This window comes from Passer domesticus, chromosome 8 (assembly GCF_036417665.1).
Source record: "Passer domesticus isolate bPasDom1 chromosome 8, bPasDom1.hap1, whole genome shotgun sequence".
NCBI classification, from domain to species: Eukaryota; Metazoa; Chordata; class Aves; order Passeriformes; family Passeridae; genus Passer; species Passer domesticus.
In genome coordinates this window covers 24,169,119-24,191,073 of record NC_087481.1, presented here as the reverse complement: position 1 = coordinate 24,191,073, position 21,955 = coordinate 24,169,119, and the positions used below count along the sequence as shown (strand labels likewise).

General features: G+C 40.0%; 1 protein-coding gene across 8 annotated transcripts in view; it reads left to right on the top strand.

Moving 5' to 3' along the window:
- Positions 1–14,934, top strand: part of HERC4 (HECT and RLD domain containing E3 ubiquitin protein ligase 4) — a 29,329-nt gene extending 14,395 nt beyond the window's left edge. For 6 of the 8 annotated variants that reach the window (XM_064429677.1, XM_064429675.1, XM_064429680.1 and 3 more), the window contains 16 exons: positions 923–1,047; positions 1,575–1,634; positions 2,111–2,222; positions 2,552–2,741; positions 3,733–3,905; positions 4,844–4,960; positions 5,934–5,957; positions 6,465–6,563; positions 7,744–7,911; positions 8,007–8,150; positions 9,000–9,166; positions 9,960–10,026; positions 10,240–10,322; positions 12,743–12,926; positions 13,471–13,573; positions 14,474–14,934. In XM_064429677.1, coding sequence (XP_064285747.1) covers positions 923–1,047; positions 1,575–1,634; positions 2,111–2,222; positions 2,552–2,741; positions 3,733–3,905; positions 4,844–4,960; positions 5,934–5,957; positions 6,465–6,563; positions 7,744–7,911; positions 8,007–8,150; positions 9,000–9,166; positions 9,960–10,026; positions 10,240–10,322; positions 12,743–12,926; positions 13,471–13,573; positions 14,474–14,682 — 2,025 coding nt within the window. In that variant the 3' untranslated portion in view covers positions 14,683–14,934. The remainder of the gene's footprint in view (positions 1–922; positions 1,048–1,574; positions 1,635–2,110; positions 2,223–2,551; positions 2,742–3,732; positions 3,906–4,843; positions 4,961–5,933; positions 5,958–6,464; positions 6,564–7,743; positions 7,912–8,006; positions 8,151–8,999; positions 9,167–9,959; positions 10,027–10,239; positions 10,323–12,742; positions 12,927–13,470; positions 13,574–14,473) is intronic. The other 2 variants (XM_064429681.1, XM_064429682.1) reach the window with 2 other exon arrangements.
- Positions 14,935–21,955: the final 7,021 nt, after the last annotated feature.

Genomic DNA, 21,955 nt, shown 5'->3' with positions numbered 1-21,955 from the left:
GAACTTTGATGCTGCAGAAGTATCCCTGTTAGTAGTCTTTGGTTTGGTAATTTGTGTTAAATTCTTCCAAAGTTCTGTGTGTACTGTACCCCTGGGGGTTGTGTGTCCCTGCCAGTTAAAGGGGCCCAGCCAAAATCCGTTGTCTCAAGTCAGTTTTTGGGCTGCTCATTTCCCTGAGTTGTTTTCTTTGGCTGGATAGAAGGGAAATGGCAGAAGTGTTCCTCAACCTGATGCTGTGGGATGGGATCAGAAGTGCTGATTTTTGGCAGATGGTCATTGTCACACTGAGCTCAATATTGTCAGATGACACCCTCAGGAGGAATGTTTTCTCTTGATAGTTTTGTCTTGTTTTTGGTGCTATTTGCCCTCTCTTTTTGAGCCAGTGCTCGTACTGAAAACAATGATCTTGCTTCTTCTCCCCTTTATTATTACAGCTCTTAGTGGAATTCATTTTATATGAGCAGCACTTCCAAATGCAGCTCCTCTGCTGATGCAGGGCATGTTCACAGAAGCATGATCATTCTCAGAGGAGCCTGATAGAAGTGGGGTGGAAGAACATCTGTCTGAAAAATTGAATGGCTCCTTTCCTGTGCGCTCACAGCTTGGCAGGGAGCTAAGTGGCTCCTGGTGGCTTCAGGGGAGATGCTTGCTGCTCACATCTAAAGCTCAGTCAGTGTTCATCATTGAGACAAGAAATGTGTAGGGAGTTGCCATTTAGGAAGGTGTGTGAATTAACACCTAATGGAGATGGTTTTAGTGTGTGCTCTGCTTTCACAGGGAGTGCAGAACTGTTAAACAGAGTATTTCACTGCAATAGTCTGGGTAGGTAAATTGTCAGCTAAGACAGCTCAACCTTGGCTGATTTTTCTGGAAATCAATTTTGTGTGCCTCATTCTTTATGTTTTCTTTAAAATTTATTTAGAACATGGTGCCACCAGATGATTTTAGGTATCCTGACCTTTTCAAGCAGATCTGGACTGTGAATGAAACGTTTATTCAAAGATTGCTGAGTTTCCCATCTGGAAGACTTCCTCTAGAGATAACTAAGTAAGTGATGTAAGGGAAAGAAGTAGTCTTTGGTGATTCTGCTTGTGAATTGAGCATTAATGGGGCTTTGGGCATACATAGCAGAGCTATTTGTAGTTACTGGTTTTATGAGATGCAGAGCTCTTGCTGTGCTTTCATTGTTGTGCTTGTTGAATAGTTTAGATCCTTGAGACTGTGTCATCTCTGGTCCAGTTTAGATGACTATAAAAGATGAAATTAAGTATCTAATTGCACAATGAAAAATAGCAATACATGTAAAGGAATATGAGAACAACTCAAAGATCATTGCTTCTATTTTAATAAAAGAGTATGCAAAGGAATTGAATGCAAGACTTGCTGTGATTTGAGCTGTCTTAAGTGTTGAGTCTTGAGTGGAAGTTTAATCTAGTGTTGTTTAGTCACATTTGAGTCAGAGTCCCATCCTTTGCACAATGTAATTCATTAGGGATTAAATACAGGCATTTTTATTGCAAATGCTAATTTTTAAAAGGAAAACCAAATGTAACATTACATGTGACCAATTTCAGTGAAATTGATGGAACGTTCTCCTCTGCTGGGTGCCTGAATGGGAGCTTCTTGGCATTGAGGTGAGTGGGTGGGTTTTTAAGTGTTTCTGTGGAGCATTAGTGGTGGCTGCCTTCCTGATGTCCCTTGTGTCAGCTGAGACACCTTCCCAAGGTTTCCTGTCTCCGTGGTGCTCTGATACCCTCTGTTGGAATTCCTGCTTCTTTCCTGCCCTGTGTTTTGTCAGCTGCCCCAGTGAGAATGGCTCCAGCCTGTCTTGGCTGCTGCCATGTAAGCCAGCAGAGCTCATCACATTTGTCAGCCACAGGTTGTTGTTAATTCCAGGGCTGTTCCTTCCATGGACTGGTTTACATCCAAATCTTTTTGGTTGATTTTCTTGTGGTTAGAGATTTTTTCTGGTTGTTTCTAAGGTCATATAAAACCTGGAAGTCTGATATATTTTAAATCCTTAGTCAGTAGGTCTAAAAGTCAAGGGGTAGAAGTCTTGAGTTGCTGAAAACATAGGATTCAGTCTTTCTGTTTTTTTTCCTTCCTGCAGCAGTGATGATCATTACAAAACCAGCGCTAGATTCTCAGGGGTTGACATGAATGCTGCTAGACTACTCTTTCACAAACTCATACAGCCTGAGCATGCTCACATATCACAACAGGTTTGTGCTGTGTATTTTCTTTGCATTTGGGATTATCTTTGGGGTTACAGCTCTCCAGAAATACTACTGTTACGCTTGGTACAACCCTGTAAATAGGTGCATTTACTCAATAGTATATTGGCTGCAAAAGTGTGAAACCATGTTTTGTTGTGACAATTAGGTGACACATCAGCATATTCTATTTTAATATTTACTGTCATTTTCTAAATGTATAATAGTTTTCACTGAAGCTCTTAATTATTGTTTTCTAGATTAGTTTTCATATACATGGGCATTTGTTTAAAATCTCAATTGTATTAAAATAAACAGAATTTTCTGATGTGCTGTAGGTGGCAGCTAGTTTGGAAAAGAACCTTATTCCCAAATTGACCAGCTCCTTACCAGATGTTGAAGCTTTGAGGCTGTATCTCACTCTACCAGAGTGCCCACTGATGAGTGATGAAAACAATTTCACAACGTTAGCTATTCCTTTTGGAGCAGCTATTCTGAACCTAGAAAAAGCTCCTCTGAAAGTTCTTGGTAAGAAACTGAATTTTTACTGTTGAAACTAAGAATCCACAGATGAAAATGTACAGAACTTCCATGAGGGAAGACCTGGCTTTGGCAGCACCTGCTGTGTATTTACTGTTCCCTGCAATTCCCCAGTGAGAAAGTTAAGGCTTAACATTGCTTGGTGTAAGAAAACACTTACTCTGTTGCTTCAGGGTGAGTTAACAGGCCATCCCTGTGAGTTCATCTGGTATTGTAGGTTTTGGAGTGATGCCATTTGGGAGGAATTAAACTGTGTGGTTCAGTGTAATTGATATGTGTCTTTGCTCTTTAAAGTGAAAATTATGTGGTCAGACAGCTAACAAGCTCTAAGCAATTTACAGAAGTGTTGCAGAGCAGATGTTAAATTGTCTTGGTTGTGACTGCAGCACCTGTTCTGAGCTTCTGAGGCAGTTGATCTTTTCTTGTTAGTGCCAAGATGTGGTCTTCAAATATGCAGCTGAGAATAGCTCTGGTTTTTTAATTGTACTTCTTTACACTTTCTTGTTGTGACTCAGCTTAAAGAAATTCAGCTTAAAGAATTGTTTTTGGAATATTTTGCTTTTAATTGGTTTCTTTTTGAGAGGGCACTTTGATTTTCCTCTGTTATGCTTTGCCTTGTAATCTCACTGTTTTTTTCAAGTAGATTTGGTGAGAGTATAAAGAAGCAGACTGACAGTTTTTTGAGCTCTAGATCCTTTTCCATCATTTTCTATTGCTCTCACTACTGTTCACTTAAGATGTCAGGTTTTGAGACATCTTTTCTTATTAAATGTTACGTTGTGACACTGTCTGGATGAGCAGACTTCAGGGGACTTAGATTGGATGTGTAACAACAGCACATTTGTTGTGCTGCAACTTTTTTTTTCAGAATCTGTAGTAACTGATGCTTATGCTTTCTAGCCAGACATGTTAAGAGGGTAACATAACATAGTGTGGCAGTGACAAGTACTAAATTTGCGTGTTCACCATGTGTTGACAGAAAATTGGTGGTCTGTACTTGAACCTCCCTTGTTCCTCAAGATAGTGGAACTCTACAAGGATGTTGTAGTGCACCTTTTGAAGCTGTGCAAGATGGGCCTTCCACCTTCTGACAGAAGAATACTCACTAATTTCCTGCACACAGCCTTCAGAGTTCTGGAAATACTGCACAGAGTACGTTTGTGGCATTTCTGAACAGGTCCTTGGCTGCTTGGCTCTGTCAGCATCTCTGTGCTGGGTACTTGGTAGAAGCTAAGTTACTGATCAGTTTGAAAGATCAGAATTGCATCTACAGAAATATCTGTAGTTGTTCCATCTGCACCTATGAATCATGGGGATTCTGGATTCCAGTCTGACATGCTGATGGAATTAACTATTTTTTGGGAACACAGAGTTACCCAGTTATTTGCATCTGTGAGAGTAGGGATTGAAGTGAGAGGGGGGAAAAAGGGGTAACAGCTCTGGGGTATTTCACAAATTGAGTATCTGGTGGTTTGGAGGGGGATGTGGGAGGTATTTGTGAAAAATAGGCTTAGATTATCTGGTTATTAAGGCAGGATCTTTATCTTGCTGCTTTGCCACTTAGCAGTCCTTGGGAAAAGAAGTGTGTATTAGGAAAATGTGGATGCTCCTGGATTAAAATTGCACTGTAGAGACAAGCTTCTGTATAAAGTTACTTTTCCCACGTCTCTTTTTTTTAAGCTTATTGTTTTTAACTGGGAACTGTTGCTTTGCTCACAGGTAATAGTGTTCATACTATAACTAAGACTAGAGTTATTTAAACCTGTGTGAATACAGGAACAGGTATTTATTCCCTTGTGAACATGAATATGTGTATTATCACTGATCCACTGAGGTCATATCATGTTTCAAAGTGGCAGCCCTGTTATGCAGTACTGTAGTGCAGTTAATTGTGTTTTCCTTCACTCTTTGATGGGATTTTGAATAGTCCATGTATGTGTCTTTAACATTGTTTTTTGCTTTCTTGTAGGCACTGTTGTTTTTCTAGAATTTTTTTGGTAGCTGGGTATCTGTGGCTGACATGAAATGCTTGAAAAACATGGAAAAATATCCCTTTGAAAGCTAATAAAAAATAAATTGCACTTCCTTAGGTAAATGAAAGAGGACAAGTTATACAGTATGACAGATTTTACATTCATGAGATACAAGATTTGATAGATATCAGAAATGACTATGCCAACTGGTTCCAGCAGCAGGTATTGGGAATGGTAAGTTGTGTTGATTTTTATTTGGGTTTTTGTGGGTGTTTTCCTCCCATGTTTTGTTTGTTTTATCCTTTTAAAAAAATCTACGGATTCTCTAAGCCGGGGAACTTATTTTCCTAAAAATGCCTTCACAGATGAGCAGTGCTAAACAGACTCGTGTCAGGTACTGGCTAAGGAGGGATTGTTAAGGAGGTGTTTTTCTTCTAGGATGTCATTCTTAGGCCTGACACTGCTCAGTATTTGAATCTGTCAGTTAAAAAGTGATTCAGAATGCTGTCACCAAAGATTTGCTATGTCAAAAAAGTTAGGAATGTAATAATCCACAATAGGAAAACATCCAGAATCATCTGAATTGCCATATTAGGCAGGTCCAGTCAATGAGAAAGCTGCAGCTCCCTTGGATAATGGGTGCAGCAGGAGCTACAGGGGCAGATAACTGATGGAATTTTCTACTTTGAGTCTAGCAGTCACAACTGAGATAATTAATTCCTGCATCTGTAAACAGAAGAGTGATAAGTGGGAGCAAATTAATGACTGTGCAGAAAATTAGTGAGTTGGATAGGTTTTTGCCACAGCTCCTTGACTTTAGCTTTGAAAGAATATTGTAGTAAGTAATTTAATAAGTTTTCTCTAGCCACCCGTATTTTATTATTTTGCAACAGTACCAGTAGATGTCATTAATTAATGTGTGGAAGTAAGCATTTTAAGTGTGTAATTTTGTGCATCCAAGCAAACATGATACTTTAACAGCCCTGTTTTTAAAGACTGATAAACAGGGTGTTGAAAGACAAGCTTGTATTTAATAAATGAATTAGAATGTTTATGGTTAATGTTTATTTCTCAGTAAACTTTCTCTTGGGGGGCAGCAGTAAATAAATATTTTTTAAATTCTACATCAGAGATGAGTAATTAATGCAGACACTAATGCTGCTTTTTCATCTTAATTGTTGCTACCTTTGTGCAAATGCTGTCATAGGATGTCAACCATGGATTAACTGAGGTAAGATTGGATGCAATCTGATTTCTTTTGAAGAGTGTAAGGAAATCAGAAATGTTAAGGATTGTCTGCTGTGTTCTTTTGGGAGTAAAGCTTCAAATTAGCCATGGCTATAATCTGAAAAAAATCTTTGTGGTGCAAAAATATGTAATTGTCTGTATTGCAAATTTGGAACAGCACTTGGAAGAAAGGGCTACTTCTATACCCACTAGCTGCAATAACAGTTCTGAAATGAAAATGTGCTAAGTGAGAGTGTCGTTTGTGCCTGGCTTGATTTGGTTTGGCTTGATTGAGTTTTATTGGGGATTTTTTTGATTGTGGCTGAAGTACTAAACAATTAAAAATTTACTTACTGTTCCTAAGATGCTTTTGTTCTGCATTGATAAGTCAAGGTTGAGTTCTCTTTCCAGTAAAATAGATATATTAGATGATTGCTATTTTAAAGGTTTTTTTAACCGTGATTGTGGCTTTTGAATAAGCTGAGCTATGACATGGTTCTTTTCATTGCAGTTAACGGATATTCCTGTTATAATTTGCACCTACCCATTTGTATTTGATGCCCAGGCAAAGACAACTCTCTTGCAAACAGATGCAATCATACAGATGCAGGTAGGAGGCTCCATTTTTAATGGTATGGATTCATTATTTTTTCCCTGAGTTGGGCTCCTTGGGTGTTCCTGTTGGGTTTTTTTTTTTTTTTGTTTGGCTGGGTGGTGGTGTTGTTTTGGGGGTTTTTTTGTTGTTTGGCTGGTTGGTTTTTTCTTTGTTTGTGGTTTTTTTTGCTTGTATTTTTTGTTGTTGGCTTTTTTTTTGTTTTTTTTTTTTGTTTTTGTTTTTTTTTTAAACACTGTGTAATTTCTCGCCCATAAAAATCAAGGATTATTTTTCATCTCAGGGTATGCACACGATAGAGGGTAGTGGGTTTGGGATCACACTGACATTAGACTGTTTTGTAGTTGCCATACATTTCCAAGGAACTTCTTTTCCTTTCAATAGTGAGATGGCTTTTTTTTTGTTATCAACCCATAGTACAGGTACAAAACCCCAAAGAAACCCCAAACAGCCCAAATAAACAAACATAAAACCCCAAGCACCACCCACAACAAAAAAACAACCCCGCCTCCCATATAAGCAGACTTGGAATATTACCTGGGTCATTGATCTGACTCTGAAAATAACCAGATGATGTAAGTCATGCTCAAGTAATGGTTCATGTAGGAAAATACTACCTTGCTCTTAATCAATAATAAATGTAGTTTCAAGTGCCTTTAAAAATGTATATGTACAGTCAGTAACCAACATTTGATGGATTCAGGGAAATGTTCACATTAAATGTTTCTATTAACAATATTAAATAGTATTAAAACACATAAAGGCTCAAGAGTTCTCTGTCATATCCATAACATTTGCTACAGCATTTTCTTTTTCAGACAATTTTAATACAGAAATTATCATGCGAGTTAAATAAATTGCGTTTCATGCTGTGAATTAGTTTTTAATGTATGTTTGGTTTCATGCCAGATTTCTATTAAACAGCTTACTCTTTGTTAGATAAAATGCAGGATATTTTTGTTATCCAAGGTATTTTGACTGGAATGTCAAAACCTGAGTTCTTATACTTCCCTGAGAGCAATGGGCAAAGGAAAAATGTTTCCTGAGATAAAAGGAATACAAAGAGAACTTGGGCACATTCAGTACTCTTGTACTAGTTCTTCCCATCTGCACTTCTGCAGGCAAGGCTGCTGGACAGTTGATACTGACAGGAGTTTCTCACTTTGTTTTCCTGCAGATGGCTGTCGATCAGGCCCACAGGCAGAATTTGTCTTCTCTCTTCCTGCCAGTGTTTGAGTCTGTCAATCCCTGCCTGATACTGATGGTCCGGAGGGACAACATAGTGGGGGATGCTGTGGAGGTGCTCAGGAAAACAAAGAACGTGGACTACAAGAAGCCCCTCAAGGTATCACAGGACACGCTGTGGTGAAGGATGTTTTTGGACAAACCTTGCTCTACAGTCTCTGTGCAGTTCAGTGCTCACTGAGTTGTGTGTTTCAGGTTATTTTTGTAGGGGAGGAAGCTGTCGATGCTGGAGGTGTTCGCAAGGAATTTTTTTTGCTCATCATGAGGGAGTTGCTAGATCCCAAGTATGGAATGTTCAGGTACTATGAGGAGTCCAGGCTGATCTGGTTCTCTGATAAGGTAGGCTGTGGTCTATATTCACTCATTTTAACTTACAGTATTTATATTAATAATATATGAACATAGTATTTTGTGGTCGTTTTATTTCAAGAATAGGAGCTGAAGCAAGTATTCTCAAAAAAGTGAGGTTTTTTTGGTCATTGTTAGATCAAAACTTCCCCCATTCCTTGTTTACTCCTTACTGATTGTCCCCAGCCCACCAGGACTTTTAGGAAGAAGTAGCCAGAACAAACTGATTCCAAGGACAGAATCAGGAAATCAAGGTGGCAGAGAGACATTCTTGAGGTGGCCTGTTGAACAGGTCTTGCTGTGTGCAGTTGCATTTAGGGGTGATTGGTGCTCATGGAGTTGTATTTGGAAGGTTTGATCCCTGACTTTTGAGTCAACTTTCAGAGAGCACTGACTGGGGTGGCTGGATCCCAAATACCTGAATATTTACAATTTCACATGTGTTTAAAGCCCTGATAATTAATTCTGAGGTTTCAATAGTGACTCTTCCCTCTTCCTCCCCAAGATAATTTTTTTTTAATTGACATCTTAAATCGCTGTGTAGTGCAATAGGAAGTCACTGACAAAACCAGAACCTTAGTGCAATATGGGTCCCCTGTGAAAGAGAATATGTTGCAGCTCAGCCTTTTTAGTTTTAAGTAGAAAGGATTCTGTTCCCTTGGAGTTCACTCTCAGCTGGTTAAACTTTATCCTGTTTTCCTTGGTACTTATAGATACATAGATATTTAAAGAAAATATTAATTAAATTCACCTAGATTGTACTGTACGCTTCTTCCTGGACTCTGCAAGGTTAAAATAACTTCTTTATTTTAAACCATTTTGTCTGTTTTCTGTTCTTAGACCTTTGAAGACAGTGACTTGTTTCATTTGATTGGTGTTGTCTGTGGGCTAGCAATATATAATTTTACTATTGTAGACCTTCATTTTCCTCTGGCTTTGTACAAAAAGCTATTGAATAAGAAACCATCCCTGGATGACTTAAAAGAATTGATGCCAGATGTTGGCAGGTAAGCAAGAAAGAAAAATGGGTGTTGGTAGAAATTAATTTTGAAATTTTCCTCTAAGAATATGACATTTCTTTTCCACAGTCACTGGGTAAACAGCTCAGAGTAAATTGCAGCCATTGTGACATTTGATACATTTGACACTTACTGTTGTTAAACACCTGTGTCTCAGTGCTTGGTGTTAGTGATTGTCTCTTGTGTTTTATGATCCTACAAGAGTTTTAAGGGGAAAAAAAAACAACCTGAAATTCAAACCCCTTGAGCTTTAGCCACTAGTTTTATAAGCCTAAGTGTGAACATAGTTTCAGTTCTAAATTAAATCCATCAAGAAAATATTTTTGTTTATTTCAGGAACAAATGCATGCTAAATATTTACTTTTGACTAGGGATTTGAATAGGACTCACTAGCAGGTAGGAGGCTCAAATGAACAGAAAAGGATGCTTGATTGCTTCAGTGTTGTGGATGCCAAAGATTTCAGATTCAAGGAGAAATCAAAGGTGTTAATGGAAGAGCCAGTCCGTGTTTATTAAGTACCAACTGCCTCTGCTTTGGGAACCCCTTAGCTGAAGTCTTAAAGGCAGGAATGTTCTTCTTTCACTCCATGGGGTAACCAAAAGGGAGTGATTGCTTGGAATTTCCCAGCACTACACAAGGTGCAAGTCAATAAGATAATGAATGAAATAACAGTGGAAAGATACTTCTTAATTTTGAATTATCAACGCATAAAGAACACTTCAGGAAAATAAATTCATTTTTCTTTCCCCTGGTGCAAGTATTTTGTAACTTATTTTGCAGGGGAATGCAACAGCTACTGGACTATCCAGAGGATGACATAGAAGAAGCATTTTGTCTTAATTTTACTGTAAGTTTTATATAGTGTTTGAAGTATGTATTGCCAAGCTCACACCATCTATTTTAATTGCCTCTGATGGAGTGTTTGAACAAAAGCATCAGCAGCTGATTCCCATGAGTTTTAGCTCCTGTGTCTGCCATTCATGTTGCTGTTAACTAAGTGGTGGGAAGAAGTATTTATGCAATAAATAAGATTTGCACTATTTTTGTTTGTTTCAAATAGATCACTGTGGAAAATTTTGGTACAACAGAAATTAAGGAGCTGGTTCCTAAAGGTGCTGACATTCCTGTAGTCAAACAAAATAGGTGAGTTCTGTGGGTTGCAGGGTTGCTGGCTGCCTTGGGGGTGTTACTGTAATTTCCCTGTGCTGAGCTCTGACACTGCTGGTGGAGGCACAACTGCTTTGGCTGCTTTCCCAAGCTCCTCTCCCGTGGGCTGTTGAAAAAGCTGCTGTCCTGTATTGACACAGACCAGCTGTGGCTGCCCCATCCCTGGGAGTGCTCAAGGCTGGGCTGGACACGGCTTGGACCAGCCTGGTCTGGTTGAAGATGCCCCTGCCCATGGCAGGAGGTTGGACTAGATTTTTAGTGGTCCCTTTCAACCCCAGTCATAAGCATTTTATAAGATTAAAAATGTTTGAGGTTGTGCTGATGCCTAGGACAGAGGCTAGACAAAGTTAAGAGAAAAGTTTAAAAAGTTAAGAGAATAATGTGAGTATTTATTGAAGTAAATAATTCAGTATTAAAAATAATTCAGTATTTATTCAATTAAAAGATTCAGTAGATACACTGGGCAGTCAAAAGCCTTCCAGAGGCTACACCCAAGCTGGACAGTGGTCACCAGTTTTTCAGACATTTTGGTCTGTTTGCATATCAGGGGTTAATTCTCCAATTACAGCTTCAGGTAATGAAGTCAAATTCCCCCAGTTTTCTGCCCCCCCCAGTTCACTGTTGTTTATACTTTTTGGGGCCTGAGGCTCTAGGGTGTCTTTGGGTCACAGGCCCAGAGGGATTGTTTTGTCTAAATAAATGTGAGGAGAGTTAACTAACACTTTGTGTGGTGTTCAGAGTTGTGCACTAATGCAGTATAGGATGTGAAAAAATAAAATTCTTAAGGCATCAGTGCAGGTTGCTACATGTCATTGAAATTCAGTGAGTAATGATGAGGACTTGAACTTCAGGGCCATTATTACAACTCCTCATTCACACATGAATATGATTTCAGTGAAGTCTTCCCTTTGTAGAGTAGATAACATTAAATAAGTTAATCCAGTGTTGTTGTCAGAAGAGGTGTGACAGGAGGAGTTTTTCCCTTGGTCAAGGGTTCTATAACTTTTATTTATAAAAACAGACTTTCCTGCCCTTTGTTCCCTTTCTGCTCCTGGAGGATAGGCAGAACATACCTGGTGGTACTTTTGTCCTCTTTTTGCAGAATTTTCCAGTCTGTTGTTTAATCTTTATGAATTCTGTGTGCTTGTACTTCTCCCAGGGTAAAGGGAGAATTGAATGGAAAGAGCACACTCCATGAGAACTGAATGCACATGGAAAACACTGTAGCTTTGCAGTTCTCTGGTGTAGGTTTGATGTTCTGTCACTAAGTGACTGTAAAATTGAATTATGGGAAAAGTTTCAAGGTGCCTATGAAATGCCTTGATGAAATGCATTGTTACCACACACTGTCTTGCAGTAATGAAGAATTCCTCTTTCTCAAGCTCTAAATATTCCATGGTGCTTCAATTAATTTTATAATATATATGAGTTTATCTCTGTGACTTCTCCCTGAGCAGCCTTGCACTGTTAGTGTTGCACAAGTTACCTGCCCTTCTGTGATTACACAGCATGGATAAGGGGGAGACCTCAGGGAGTGCTGAAGGGGAGGAGTGTGGATAATCATCTCCAGCATTTTCAGTGCAGCAGCTTCAATAAACATATAATCTAAATGTGTTTATGTGATTCTGTAAACTACTGGTGATATTACTCAAAGACTGGGGGTGGTGTTGAAATGCATTCTCTCTTTCCACAGTGAACATGTGTTGGTGGGATAGCTGTAATGTACAAATGAGGTCACTGCCAGTGCAGAAGCTAAACAGTGTTCACTGGCATTGATTTCAAAAGTTATCATAAATGCTGTATCACATCAAGAAGTTTTAGATCTCCCTTAAGTGCTGCTGGAGATGTTTCCAGCAGGATCTGAGAACTCCTTGTACCAGGCACAGATAACAGGCCATCTGTTTCTCAGTATCCTAGCTCCTTGGCACTGGTCTTCCTGCTGTGCAAAACTCAAATGTCCTTTTGAAGTTGATTTGCATTTTTAGTGCAAATATGGTAATCTTTTTAATTAAAAAAAAATAGAACAGTGAGTTTGATTAGTGGCTTTCAGGACACTCCCTGGAATTCAGGCCTTTCAGCTTGTTGCCAATGAGTTCAGTTCACTGCAATGCACACAAATAAGGGAGGTGTTTGTAGTGCCTGAAGTATATAACATTAAATGTTCCTGCTTTTCTGTTGCAGACTGCCTTTGGGTGTGTGGTGGGGAAATACATTCGTGTGCCATTTTATATTCACTGTGTTGTAACATAAGGCAGACAATACAATATATGAGGCTCCTTGTTGCTTCATTTTCTATGCTCTGCTCTGTGCAGAGATGGCCCCTGCTTTATTGGTAAGATGACATGTACTGCTTCCTCTTTATTTCCTTAACATAATTCTTTCTTTCTCTTCTTCAGGCAAGATTTTGTAGATGCATATGTGGATTACATCTTCAATAGATCTGTGGCTTCCTTATACAGTGCATTCCATGAAGGCTTCCACAAAGTGTGTGGAGGTAAAGTTCTTCAGCTCTTCCAGCCCAGCGAGTTGCAGGCAATGGTGATTGGGAACACAAATTATGACTGGAAGGAACTGGAGAAGGTAAGAACCATAGTTAGCTATTGCTTTTGTATAATTCTAATTTCAGGTTGCAAAAGCAACCAGGTGTCCTCTTGAACTCTGTTTTAATTAATGTGATTCCTGTTATTTATTGACACCTTAAAACATCAGTGAATGGAGATCCTAAAATATTATTTACCTTCCTGCTTTAACTTTTTCCATCTAATTTCTGAAGGAAATCAGACTTAGAGAGGCAGAAAAATCCACAGAACCCTGAGGCAGCTATACAATCTTTCATGTTAGACATGAGAAAGTGAAGTGATTGCAGAGAGTTATTAAAAGTAAATATTCTCAATTGTCAGAGCTCACTGTGACTTAGCCTCTGTTGGGGTTGAAAATGCTTTGCAATACAGGCATCTGTCCCTATATTGAATTCAGACTGAACAGCTGAAGAAAATGGAGTGAGGAAAGTAGTAGTGTGTCACTTGCTGTGTGCCTGTAAACAAACTGCATTCATTCTGCTGCACTGACAGCTTATCCAGCTGTTCTGTGAGCAAGCAATAACCCCATTTCCTGCTCATTTTAGAACACAGAATACAAAGGAGAATACTGGGCAGACCATCCTACAATTAAAATATTCTGGGAGGTTTTTCACGAGTTGTCTTTGGAGAAGAAGAAACAGTTTTTGTGTAAGTATATGAAATTATTTCACAGAAGTTTCTAACTGAACAGGATCACTGGGATTTCAAGCTCTTGCTATAAGAGGGTAGGTGTAAGTATTTGTCTGTAATGATGTGATCAATTATTTGGAAAAAAAAGCATGATAGAAAAAATTGATTGTGAGCTTGTCTGTGATTTTCTTGGGGGTGTCCTGAGTCATTCTGGGTGATGGGTTGTTACAGATCACAGTAGCTCAGAGCAGCATTAAAAAAAACAAAACAAACCAACCCCCAAAACACCAACAACCTAATCTGCTGGTAACACTCTACTTGGTAACTAGGATATCTTTTCCTGTGCTTTGACATATAGTTCACATCCTCCAGGTTTTTCACTGCACAGAGATGGAAATTTGGAGTAGTAACTGATTGTAAATCTGTCAAAGTATTGATGTAAGTGGTAATGTACATGATGATAAAGCAAGCAAAGCTTGCTGTGAGTGAGGATTTGCTTAGAATAGATCACAGATTAGTTTCCAATTCAGATAAATTACTTACTGAACAAACTAATTTTGTGTTTACAAGACTCTTGGAAATGCTCAGTAAAGATACAGCCAGTTTATTTTAATTTAGAAGGTTGTGTTGCATGAAAAACTTCATAGTATTTTTAGGACTGTTTGGTTTCATATGCTAAAATGAAATACTTTCCTTTGTGGATCACTTGTGTTTGAGTTATGAGCTCAGGTGTAGAAGGCAGAGACAGGGTGAAGTCACTATTCCCTGTTTTCCAGACTTCAAAGGACTCGGGTGGGAAAAGCTGGCCGTTGCTGGAATGATTACAAAAGGCCAGCAATGATTAGAGCAGCATATGTGACACAGACAGTGTTAGTCTTCAGCCAGGTGCAGTTACAAGCCTTTGTTTTTTCTTGGCAGTGTTTCTGACGGGCAGTGATCGCATTCCAATTCTTGGAATGAGGTGTCTGAAGCTGGTCATCCAGCCAACAGGAGGAGGAGAAGATTACCTGCCGGTAGCTCACACTTGCTTTAATCTTCTTGACCTTCCAAAATACACAGATAAAGAAACCCTGAAATCTAAGTTGATCCAGGCTATAGACCACTATGAAGGTTTCAGTTTAGTATAACTTGAGAAATGAAAGTTCCGTGTAACGTGGGATCATTGAGTTTTCGTGTCTTTCTTGTGGTGGTAAATTCAGTGGATTAAGTGATGCAGTTGATAATATAACTGATTATTTGCAAAAAATGTTCAGTGGTATGGATATTCATGGGAGCCAAAAAAATCATTTCCAAAACTGAGGAGCTGTCTTAATACATACCTTCCTGTACAGAGCCATGTGGATTTTGCCATCTTACAATAAAAAGGAGAGTATTGTGAATGGGAGTCAAGTTTCACTAACAAGAATTAACATTTCACCTTATGCAAACAATTTGGCGTGTGAGTGCATGAGAGACTTGCTTCAGTTTTTCAAATCACTTAGTAAGAACATTTAACTTCTTCCCTGATACATTCACTTGGTAACTTTTCATTTTGTAAATAATAATTTTTTTGTGATAAAATAGTTCTGTTCCAATACCAGTATGGTTTCTATTGCTTGTAATTGAATATGAGCTTATTTTATGGCTTTTAACAAAAAAAGTGATTAGTCTGATTTCTGAAGATATCTATTTTTCTGGTTTGTTTTAAGAACCTTAATAATGAAAGTGATTGTTCAAGAGACATTCATCTTCACAATGTACAATCCATGAAGCAGTCACTTAGTGCCGATACAAAACCGCATCCAATGGCATTTTTAATATGTGGATGGACAAGCTGACTTAAGACGCTGTTTTATTTCTAAGGACTGAATCTGTAATTAAGTGGACACAATTATAAAAGAGGTTAATTTATTATTTGAAACCTCTGCAGTCATGTGTCGAGAATACAGCTTAAAAGAAAAAGGTACACCAGCCAATTGTTGCTGTCAAGAGGTTAAACGTTTATTTTTAAATGCTGAAAGCATAGCTTATGGTTTCTAATAGAATTTTCACTTTTTTTCCAGATAAATGCATTTGAAATAACCTTTAACACCCCTCTCCCTTTTTCTTAAGATTTTATTTTTAGTATAATTGCCCTGAGACGATTGTGCTTAGCTGGACACTTTCGGATTTGACTTTTCCTTCTCTGGTTAAATTCCAGATTTTGTGGTGTTAATGCATATGTGACTTGCAGCTGTGAAACAAATATTTATTTTTTTTAGATTTTTAAATGCAGTGAAAAAATTCAAGCTATAATAAAAGACTTGAATGAAAACCTTTGTTGGTTGATGTGTACGGATACTTGCAGAAAGCCAAGTTCTTCAAGTGGAGAGCAACTTCCAGTGCATTAAATTGGAGAGTACAGCTAGGAAAAGCAGGGAAATGTAGTCATTGCAATAAACTATATAACATCAAGTTTCTGTGCTGGCAGTACATACTGATATAGTACAAAAAAAAAATCACTACAGTTAAAATCAGTCTTTTTCCTTAACACTGTTTTTTACAGCTTTCTCACACAGTGTAACCTCTTAGTAATTTCTTTGTATGCAGCCCATATTCCATCTTTTCCAACATTTGTCACCTGGCTCGGAAATCCTCCCTCTTGCAAAAACAAGAAACCAACAAATACTAAAGCAGCTTAATCTTTTGTACATGGAAGAAAGAAAAGGAGAAAAGAAAGAGGGAAAAAAAGGTGTTATGCAGTCATTTTACCAGGTAATACTAAAACACCATTTTTAATTACAAAACACTAGGATTGCAAAAGTAGATATGCAAAAATTAGGAAGTGGGTAATGTAAAACTATCTTCTTCCTTTCTCCTTTATGTATTATTGTGTCCAAGTGCTGTTTTTTTCCCCATGGGAGTCTTGTTTCATTTGTTGCACTCAGTTGGTGTTTACTCAAGTAAGAAGGGCTTTATGTGCAGTTGTGCACATAAAGTGTGATTTAGTCCATATCATGCAGATCCAGTGGTACATGTATGTGTTTCATTTCCCTGTGAGATATTTTCTGGTTTTTGCTGTACTGGATTTCGTGTCAGTGTTAACCTGAGGGGTAACTAAAGAACCTCATTCTGTAGATGAGGGCTCAGAGGCAGAATCCAAGATTCACTTGCCCATTTTTGGTGCCCAATTTAGGATGCAGTAAACATCATAGCTGTCCTTAATTTTTGCTGTGCACTTCTTGCTGACTAAACTGCTGTGTCAGGTGCTTCATGTTGCTGCAGAAGTTTCTCCAGCATGAGGCAGACACATTTCTTACTCTCTTGGGACATGAGTTTGGGAGGAGGGTGGTGGTGCTGGAATGGTTTGTTTCACATCACCTTGAGAGCCCACTGGCAGAGCAGGGCTAGAGCCACTTTCCTCAGGACACCTGAGAATTCTCTGCAGGTCTGGCCTGGGTTTTACTCACTTCTGCAGGAAATGGAGTTGGGTCCTGCAGTGCTGAATGCTCCTGATTATCTTACATATATTAGTTCACTCTCTGCAGGGAGGCAGTGCCCTGTTGAAACAGTTGTCTGTGACAAGGTGAAGGACTTCTGTGTGATATCAGAGCAATTAATAGTTGTGGCATCACTTCTGCAGGCAGTTCAGGGCTTTCTGCAGTGCTTGTGTTGCCCTCAGTTCACTTGGCAGTCAGAGCAGCCCTGGGAAGCAGCTCTGTGTCAGAGGAGCTGGGCAGCAGGACGTGCTTTCTGTTACTTGGATCAAGTAGCATTTTGTATACAATATTTGATGCTGTGCAGCATGTAAGAAAGGAGGAAAAAGACCATTTTATGTGTAGCTGAAATAGCCATGATGCTAGGGAAGAAAGCCCAGAGCTTTCTTTTTTCTCAAACCTTCAGTTATTCAGGAAACCTTGGGCACCACTGTTGGAAAGGCTAATGCAAACAACTGGGCAATGAGTTTGGGCTTCAGTGTGAGCTTTTTGCAATAATGAATTTTTAAAGTATTTTTATTTGATAATTAAATTAGCATTTGATAAAGATTCAGAATTCTCACTGGAGGAGACCAGTTGCATGTCAAACTTGTCATCATGACTACTGAAGGAGACTTGCTATTGCCAGAGCATGGACTGGATTTATTGCACCTTTCACATTAGTACAGGGGTGGAGATGGAATTTGCATGGCAGAACTGCTCAGCCTTTTTGAGCTACAGGTACAGCAGATGTTTGTCCCTCATTTTCCAGGGCAAAGGTAAGAACACAGCGTAGCACTGTTAAAGCAGTGAGCCCTGCTTAAGCATTATGTTTTTTCTCCTTTGGCACTTTGTGGGAGTTGCTATTAATGATGATGTTACTGAGCACAGAGCTTTGAGCCATGGTATTCCCTTTAAGAATGTTTATAAATTACTCTGAAGAGGGTTTTAATTCATTGCACTGCTCTCTGCTGCAATAAACTTGATAATAAATGAAGCTTAATGTAATCAAATGTAAATCACTATAAAAGAGAGCTTCTTAAAGGCAGATGAGGTTCTGCAGTTAAGGTAAATGTAGATAAAAGCTTTTATTTAATAATACAGTTTTCAGCACTGGTAGAGAGTTGAACCCCTGAAGAGTGGCTGTGTTGGCTTTGTGTGCAGCCAGAACTATCTACTTGTATATACTATGAGGAATTGCCTTTCTCAGTTTTTGAAGGGGAGAAAATAGAAGAGGAAAAACAAAATATTTGTTTCCCCTGACAAAGGTCCCATTGCTTACCAAGTGGCTATTCCTAATTTGCCAGGTCAGAGTGGTTTGGGTGCACTAATTATCAGCCTACTGTTTTGGTCCTTCAATCTACTGTTCATGTTTGTGTTGGTCAATGACTTCATTAAAGCAATGACTTCAAAAACCTTAGGTAGACCTTGAAAGATGTAGAGCACCTTCTGTCATCTGCTGTTACCAGATTAACACAGCTCCTTAGAGGCCCAGGAATTGCCCTTGACTGTTTGCCTTCTCTGTGTGCACAAGTAATCAATGGAGGAACTCCACCAGCCATCATTTCTGTACACTGGAGTTCCCTGACCATGTGACTGAGTCCTCAGGTTTTATTTTCTTGGGGAAGGGAGCCAGTTTGTGTCTATACACATAACTTTTCTTTGTGCTCCTACCTCTCACACTGACTTCCTTTCTGTGAGACTGCTAAAACTTTGTATCTGCAAACCTTTGCCTGCCCGTTCTGCAGAAGTGTTGAATGAGAAAGATGTGTTATCTTCTAACCACAAGGCAGCTGGGGGTGGGGGGAAGCACTGGCAATTGCAGGCACTCTGTGCTGAAATGCCTTATCTGCAGCCCTGCTGGTCTAAAGAGTCTGAGTCCCTGCATATCCCCTGGGTGTGAACAGAACTAGTGACTCTACAAAAGGTGTGGCAGGTGCCACAAGTGTCATCAGAGCCCCCTTTTACATTAGCTAGGACAGCACTTGGTATTATTATTTTTCTCCCACCAAAGGCGTATCAATGTCAGATGAGGAAAATGAGGTTTGAGAATCTCATTCTACATAGGAAGTACCAAGTTAGGTGGGGATCTTTATCTCACCAGTGCTCCAGGCTGGTCTTACCAGCAGGTCATGAATGCTCAGCTGTGCAGTGAATGTGTGCATGTGCTCACTACTTCCCTCCGTGTGCCTCACTGCACGAGGAAACGAAGGATGAATGTTACACACAGACTGCAGTTTGAGTGCAGTGCAGAAGTCAGGGTTCCTTCCCTTTTCTGAGCAAATACAGCAGCGTGTCCGGGAGGAGGAGCACACTTGGCAGACTGTGGCTGAACACCAGCTTCCAGTGGAAATTGTATCTGCCATGTCTTTGAAGAATTTCACAGGTAAAACCAATGTAATTCTTGGTGGCCTGATCCTGCACAGAGGCTCTGGGTGCAGCTGCTAGCAGCAGTGCTTGAGGGCTCCGGGGTGCACATCTCGAGCAGTCTGAGGCTGTGCACGGGCTGGGTGTCCTAACAGGGTGCCAGTACTACCTTAGGAGTAAGAGAGGGGGAGGCTAATTGAGATAAGGAAGCCCTGCAATACCTTCAGATGAGGAAGCAGCTGGAATAGCCCTGCAGGCTGAGGTGTTAATGCAGAGGTTGGGCCCTGCAGGGATTTCTGCCAGTGCCCAGAAGGGAATGCTCGCTTTTAAAGTCTGAAGTGATGCTCCACGGGCCAATTCTCCATAGCATTCAGCATTACTGGGGTGGTCTCTGTGGTGCCCAGTGTTGAGGGCTTCTGTAGGATCCAGGGCTCCCTGTAGGCACCCAGCTGGGGGAAGGAGGGTCCCCCTCAGCCGAGGCTTGGGCTTGGAGCAGGGCTCTGCCATTGGAGAGGGTGGTAATAATTGTACAGAGTTAAAAAACCCACGGCCAAACAAGTAAATCCCACTGAGAGGTGTTTGTGGTTTAGTTCTAAGGACTTTCAATTTGTGTTTCTTTGTGGCTTTCAAAATAACTTAATCTGTAGTTGGTGCATGCTTGCTTTGTGCAGGGCTCTGTCCCAGGGGATCCTGGTGCAGGAGCTGCGTGCAGGGACCCTGGGCTGTCACTCAGGGCACATGGCAGTGGGGTTTGCAGGGAAACTCTTGCTCTGTGAGAGTAAAAATAACAGTGCCATGGTCAGAGAGCACTTGGGGCTGTGTCCCTGAAGAAACAGTCCTTTAAAGACCTGTGGTGGTGTCCCTGCTTCCAGCATGCCCCAGGCAGGACAGGTGGAGGCTCTGGCTGTGCCTGGCTGGGTTTTCCTGGGCTGGTGCTGCTGTGAAGAGCTGAAGCTCAGCCCCTGGAGCTGCTCTGACCCCGCTGCTCCTGAGAACTGTGCTGAGGTTAATCTCCACCTGCGGCTAGCCCAGGTGCTGCAGAAGGGTATCAGAAGAGGGAAATGGGCCTCCAGGAGCTCTGGGGGCCCTGTCCCACCTGAATTTGCCCAGCTCCTTTCCACGGTCCCACAGCAGAGAGCTGCACAGTTGGTGAATGGTGCTTTACTTCAGTGCCTCTGCTTTTCTGAGCCTTGGGCCTCATGCTGGGGCAGTAACCAGCAGCTCTTTTCCCTTGGTGCACCATTATTGGGATTATTATTATTGATTATTGATTATTATTACTGCCATTTTGCTACTGAGTCCTAACAGTCTGTGTTGAAACTGCCTAGCAGAGAGTAATTCAGGGTACAACTCCATGACTTCTCAAGGATTTACAGCTAGCTTGGTGCACCATTGTTACCTAGACATGGCCAGTTGTTTTAGCCTGAAATTCAGCATTTTGTACTAGGTTTTATTCTCCACTCACTTTGTAGATAAGTGTATCATGCAAATAAATGCAACTGCTTTTCAATTTGGCTGTTCTGATTCAGTCTTTAAGCATAGATTACTTGAGATACTCCCGTGGTCTCCCTTTTCTCTGTTTTTTTTTTCAGTTTGATTCTGGATGCTGGTTTCATTAGAATTTTGTGCTCCTGTAGCCCCTCCTCACTGAATGTTGTCTATCCCTTTGTTGTCATGCATTTGAAAATATTACTCTTCCATAATCAGAAACACTAAAAATGTACTGAATTCAAGCCAGATCCATAGAAAAGACATGGCCATTAAGAAGAAATTATGAGAAGATGTTTAAACATGTGCTTCTTTAAATACTTTTACAAGGTCATTGTTGTGTCTAATGTACCAGAGTAGGCTGGAAGGTGGCTGGGGAATGGCAAACAAATGCTTGTGCTTCGCCTTTTTTTCAGGGCATCTCTATTAAATATATATGCTAAGGGCTAAGATGCTTTCATGGATTATTTACATAAATTATCAGAAAAAATAAGTGATCTCCTCTTCTGAGATTGAACAAATTACAGCTGGACCTCGACATGCTCTGCTTTGCTTCCAAATTTCATGCAAGGTGTTGAGTGCTTCAGAATAACAAAAAGCTGTGATTGAAAATGTTTTCTTGTGCCCATGGTTTGCCTCATCACTGTGCTAAATACTCTTGAAAGACAACACCTTGCTGTGGGAAAGGGCAGTGTGTGAAATGGAGGAGTAAGAGAGTCTGGGGTTCCTCTTCTGCTCAAATATTATCAAAGACACAAGAAAGAACAAAATGCAGAACTTCATCTTAAGTGCAGAAAAAGGTGCAGCTGTTCTATTCAAGAGAAAAAAATGTTTTCAAGTCGTTCAGAGTAGTAAGTAATTGATAGAAAAACATCTTGTGTGTTGAGTCTAACTGGTTTTAATACTTTGTGCCTCAAGCGTGTGAGTTTTATCACCTCTGGGTTTTTTCCTTCCAATACAAATAAATTTCCATTTGAGAGGTGGTGGTTCAGAAGTGCAGTGGAATCATCCACACAGTGAGGTGTTACACAGTGGGAAGCTAATTAAACTGGGCCCTGGCCCTTGAGGGCCACTGGGAGAGATCTGTTGCTGTCTGGGGTGTGCTCAGTGC